This window comes from Opisthocomus hoazin, chromosome 4 (assembly GCF_030867145.1).
Source record: "Opisthocomus hoazin isolate bOpiHoa1 chromosome 4, bOpiHoa1.hap1, whole genome shotgun sequence".
NCBI lineage: Eukaryota > Metazoa > Chordata > Aves > Opisthocomiformes > Opisthocomidae > Opisthocomus > Opisthocomus hoazin.
In genome coordinates, this window is record NC_134417.1 from 6,092,347 (window position 1) to 6,098,346 (window position 6,000).

A 6,000-nucleotide genomic window follows, 5' to 3' on the forward strand; every position below is an offset into this window, starting at 1 on the left:
CTCACTAGTGTGGTATAAGGATGCTGTGGAAGATAATGTCAGAGGCCTTGCTGAAGTCAAGGCGGACATCCATTGCTCACCCTGTGTCCACTAACACTGCCTTCTCAGCAAAGAACTAATCAGCTTAGTCAGGAACAGTTTGCCCTCGATAAATCCACGTTGGCTGTTCCCAGACACCTTTATGCTTCAGACACATGGAAGTGACTTCCAGGATCACATGCTCCCCAACATTAGCAGAAGCTGATGTTAGAGTACCTGGCCATACTTCACCAAATCCCACTTCTTCAAGAGGATGCCTTTTTCCCAGGTGTCAGCAACCTCTCCCAGTTGTGGTGGCCTTTCAGAGATGGTGAGAGCGGTATTGCAATGAGTTCAGCCTGCTCCTTTGGCACTCTTGGATGCATCCTGTCTGGTACAGTGGTCTGGTGTGTACACATTTGGCTTCAGTGCAGCCTAGATGTTTCCCTCTGTGGACATTTCTTGTTAGTTTTACTCTGCTGAGCTTTGGTTTTCCAAACTCCATCCCTGCATCCTGATTTATTCTCACTGTATTCCTTAAGTAGCTTTCTCCTGCTTCCACCCTCTCTTTCCTTCCTTAGTGTCTGAGCTTAGTCAGTGCATCCGTGGTGGCCTTCTACCATGCTTGCTCAGCTTCCTGCACATCAAAATGGACTGTTCTTGTGCTTACAGGAGCTTGTCCTTGAAGGTCGACCTCTGGTAATTAAACTGCTAATTAATGGTAAACCATTAGCCCTTATGATCTGTGTCTGTCTGCTAAGGGGGTATTTTCTTCGGTAGTGATGCTTTCCTTAACATGGCTACATCCAGAGATTGTAATCTGCATCTTAAAATGTGCTAGTTTAGAAAACTTCTGAAAAGTTCTGCTTGTTTCTTTTTTTTCCCCCTCATTGCCATGGTCTCTGTACTAGTGCTCAAGCCACAGGAAAAAAAAAGGAAGGGAAGGAGAGTCAGCTCTGCTCCAGAAATACTTCCCTACTCACTGGAAAATGTGTGGGGTTTTGTGTTACACCAAACTTGAAGACAGAGCAGGAAATAGAAGTTGCCTCTAAAAGCATGTTTTTATAATAATAAATGGGATCAATTAAATGTTGATTTCTTACTCTCTTTTTTTTTTTCAATCTGGAACATGAGAGCGTTCACTGTTAGTGAAGACTGGACTTGGAAATAAAAGCTTGTGTAACACTGGCAGTGAAATTTGGAGTTTTATTAGGATGAAGGCACCTCAGTATGATAACCACTTCAGAGAACTCTAGTGCAGTTCAGCATATTGTCCACACTACTTTAGCACAGAACTCCTTTTTGCATTATACAGGGATAAATGCAACTCAGCTGCTAATACATAGTTCTTAACTGTGCATACGTAACTGTCTGAGTTTGGCAGTACTCAAAAATGGACAGTTTTTCTGGGTGTAGAAAATACTATCTGTCCTAAATACCATCTTTTTTATTTACGTGGATGCTTTTCACCAATGTGGTGGTGTATGTTTTTGTCTGCTTGCTAGGACAAATCTGGTCATCAATGGCATGTAGCTTATAATCGCTGATGAAATCTGTTACAAACAATTTAGGTGATGTCTGGCAAGATGCAATTGGCATGTGTTCTAGGATTGCTTTTTGGATGCATTTCTTTAAAATTGTTTTGCTGGCTTGAAACATTGCTAATGCGTTCCTCCTCTGCCAACAGTTATATTAGTCAGCATAGAAAAACAAAACACGATTCCTGTTGAATTTTAATTCTTTGGTTTTTTTCCCCTCTGTTGGACGTGAAGCTCTGCATCTTTCTAGGCCATTTTTATGCAGGAACTTAGGGAGTTAGAAATAGCTATATTCTCAAAGTAGTTTTGCTTGAATTGCCCTTTATTCTCATGTTCTAGGTGCACCACCACTTGTCCCTTGACATTTTTCATAACTGCAAATAAAAAGTATGTCCTCTCCTGCCTTCCCTCTCCTCTCGGAGCCGGGGCCGCATCTGTGCCCCCGCCATTCTCCAGCTCTGTGCTTCCCATCAGCGTCCACTGACAGCATCCCTTAGTTAAGGCTTTGGCCAAGAGGGCAGCAGGGTTTCTTTTGATTAAAAACCAACAATCTTTCGAGGCTTGCAGATTTCTGCCCCTTTTTAATAAGTCATGATGTTTGCAGTGCTTGTAACTTCAGCAGTGACTCATCAGTGTGCAGTATCAGCACCATCTATGTCCTGTCTCTTGGTTCTCTTGATACCAGGTAGTAAATCATTTTACAGAATCACAGAATAGTAGGGGTTGGAAGGGACCTCTGTGGGTCATCTAGTCCAACCCCCCTGCCGAAGCAGGGTCACCTACAGCAGGCTGCACAGGACCTTGTCCAGGCGGGTCTTGAATATCTCCAGAGAAGGAGACTCCACAACCTCCCTGGGCAGCCTGTTCCAGTGCTCCGTCACCCTCAGAGGAAAGAAGTTCTTCCTCATGTTCAGATGGAACTTCCTGTGCCTCAGTTTGTGCCCGTTGCCCCTTGTCCTGTCACTGGGCACCACTGAAAAGAGCTTGGCCCCATCCTCCTGACACCCACCCTTCAGATATTTGTAGGCATTTATAAGGTCCCCTCTCAGCCTTCTCTTCTTCAGGCTGAACAAGCCCAGTTCCCTCAACCTCTCCTCGTAGGGGAGATGCTCCAGTCCCCTCACCATCCTCGTAGCCCTCCGCTGGACTCTCTCCAGTAGCTCTTCATCTTTCTTGAACTGGGGAGTCCATTTTACTTCTAGTGCGCTTGCCCGTGAATTGACTGCTTGATTTTTTTTCATCACCTTAAGCTCTTTTTGGCAAGTATTTTCGGCTGAATGATGTGTTGTATGCTGATCAGCTGTCAGGTTTACTTAGGCGAAATCTTCATTTTTCTCATGCGTCCTACTTCTGAGCATATACTCAAAATATACAGATGACTGATTTTAAAAAACGATGGTTTCATTCAGTTTGCTTTGCTGAACCTTTGAATTTCAGAGACCTTTTCTGAGGAATTTGTGTACTGTTTTGAATAGATAAAATGTAGTATAAAATTGTTAATTTTTTCAAAACAATAAGTTAAGTGTTTAATATTCTTTAGATTTATTAAGTGTTTTAAAATGTCATACTGGAAAAATGCAGTAAATACATGAATTTTTAGCGCTTAAATCTTAGTGCACTAAGACTTCCATTTTAGTTCAACCTAACACCTGTTCTGTGATTCTTAATTGTCCCTATTCAAGACAAAGTATTGTCATGTTGAACTTGGAGATATATATATATAGATAGATATGGAGAGATATATATATAGATAGATATAGATATATATAGATATAGATAAATATAGATATATACATAGCATTCATGTAAAGCTTTCTTACTCTATATAGTCTTACTCATGACTGATTTTGTGGAACATCTGAAGGAACTCTCAAAATTCGGCATGCTCTGTCAATGCTGTATGCGATTTCTTTTTAGTGGGCCTTTGGAGTAACACTGTGGGAGCTGATGACTTTAGGACAGACTCCGTATGTGGATATCGACCCCTTTGAGATGGCTGCTTATTTAAAGGATGGCTATCGAATAGCTCAGCCAATCAACTGCCCTGATGAACTGTAAGTGCATGTTTTTGGAGAGAGGGTGAAATGTCTATTTTGTAACCAGCACATTAAGCCAGTGTTATCAATGAAGGAGCCAAGTATGCCTTCCCCTGCCTGTTTACTCTGCCTTTTAGGCTGAGCCTCGTGTAAGTATTCTTGTGGCTTTAGTGACCTATGTCAAGGAACTCAGGCTAAAATTAAATGCTTTTTTGTTGTTGTTGTTGAGTTTCACTTAATCCCGACCCAACTCCTTTCCATATTCTGACACATGGGAGAAGTGGGGTTGATCATCAGGATGGGAGGAGGGAGGCAAAGGGGCCAGGAGCCATTAGTGTTTGTGGGACTGCAGTGTAGGAAGCCACTAGGTTTCTAGGTAGAGGAAGCGACCATTCTCTCAGCAAGACTATGGAGAAGTGCTGCGTGTGATGAGCTTAATGGCAGTGCTTGAGGTCTTTATTCATAATTCTAATGATATAGGAGAATGCAAGAGCACAGGCACTACCTCTGCCTCACATGTTCTTCTAAATCCCCTTCCTGTAAGCCTACCACCTTGAACTATACTTTTATAATAGTTGAGCAATTTCTGACAAATTATGTATTGCTTCCTCTTGGATTGCCTCTGGCTTGTATCTTAAATCAAACTGGCACTTTTGGTCACAGCACATTTATTGATCATTTTGGGTGTCTGTCTTTTGAAGGAGTTGTTCAGCATCGTGCATCAGAAGATACAGGGTTTCTTTTCTTTCTCTGATCAGCAGGTTTTTGAGTGGCAAATGCTGTTTTTCGTTCTCAGGTTGGGACTGTGGTCACCTGGCTTATGTTCTCATGTCTTCCATCTGTCTTTGTCTTGCAGGTTTGCTGTGATGGCCTGCTGTTGGGCCCTAGATCCTGAAGAAAGACCTAAGTTTCAGCAGCTGGTGCAATGTCTAACTGAATTTCATGCAGCATTGGGAGCCTATGTCTGAAACTGCAGAAGAAGATTCAATTCGCTGATTGGGAGAAGGCATGGCACACATCTGCAGCTCCATGCGTCACTCGGACTCACACACGTGATGTGTATAAAGCAACACTAAAGGGAGGAAGCACTTCTTCCAAAACACTGTGCCTTAGAATGCTTTAGTAGTCTGAAGTTTTTTGTAAGACCTCTTGATGTTGAATATTTTCTAGATATCACTTTTGCTAAGTTAAATTGAGACCTTTTTATTTGCCATCAGGATTTTTAAAGTGTAGTGATAGTGAACTTAAACACGAGATTTGGATGGACTTTGCACTCTTACAACAGACACGTGATTCTGGTGGGTTTTTTTTTTGAAGGGTATATGGAACTGGTAGAAAAATGAGGATAGGGGAAGTGAATGCAAAAGCCCCACTTCAGAAAACTTTCCCTGCTTTTTAAAAATGTTGAAAGTGTATCTTTCTGACCAGCTCTAGTGTTTGTACTTGTATGTATCTGGAATAGCTTTTTAGTATCAACTTCTTCTATTCTGAGACAACAGCACATTGTGGTTGGATCCACAAGCGGCATCTTACTTTTTAACTCATTCATGAATGTTTTTTGGAAAAGCTGGTCTTCAGGATACAATATCCCCCTTTTAAAGCAGTAAGTGATTATGTAAAAGTGATTCCAGTTTACCTCATACAGAAAGTAGTAAAGATGGGGTAAAAACGGTACCCCTCCTTGCAGATAAAAGGCTGATGTGATTTTTTAAGATGGTTTTATGTGCTAAATAGAGGCCTTCAGAGAAGAGCCAAAGCAGCCCTTGTGTGGGAGTCTTTCACCTCAGACTTCTGGATTGCAGTTTCTCTTGTTCAAAAAGGTACTGGTTGTTTTTTTATGGGCTTTTATGGCCTGAAATGGGCTTAAATATATAAATATATATTTGTAAAGACACTTGCAGAGTAAAGAATGTTTTTCTATTACATCTAATGTGAAAGCTTGGTCCCTCACATTGCCCTGTGTGTTGAACGTGCAGGCTGATGGTTGTCATTGGGCTGGAGTTGGTATGGAAACGAGGTGGATTGCCTGCCTCCCTCCCTGCAGAACTAGTGCCTGAGACTTAATATATTGTCCTGCTGCCGCCTGTAACCCAAATATCCATTGCACCCCAAGTTGTTTTGAATTGAATGTTACTTAAGAGGACTGAACAAGTTATTTCAGGACAACGTGCGGTAATTCAACCTCAGTAACTTTCATATTCTATATATAAAGAAGTTATTTGTAGAATAACTTCCAATTCTCCCAGTGCCATAGATTGCATCCTCTTCATGGTGGCACCATGAGGCAGGCTGCACTTTAGCACAATGTGAAACATGAAAAATTGCCCTTAGTCTTGCACTGTCTTTAGAGTAGAGCACCCGTAACCTCGAGTGTTTGCGCAACTGCATGGTTGGGAGCATTGCCCTGA

At 41.9% G+C, this 6,000-nt stretch overlaps 1 protein-coding gene across 1 annotated transcript in view; it reads left to right on the plus strand.

Annotated features, from left to right (window-relative positions):
- RYK (receptor like tyrosine kinase) overlaps positions 1-5,489 on the plus strand; it is a 64,952-nt gene extending 59,463 nt beyond the window's left edge. Inside the window, exons 14-15 of the mRNA XM_075417713.1 lie at positions 3,474-3,610; positions 4,449-5,489. Coding sequence (XP_075273828.1) covers positions 3,474-3,610; positions 4,449-4,560 — 249 coding nt within the window. The 3' untranslated portion in view covers positions 4,561-5,489. The remainder of the gene's footprint in view (positions 1-3,473; positions 3,611-4,448) is intronic.
- Positions 5,490-6,000: the final 511 nt, after the last annotated feature.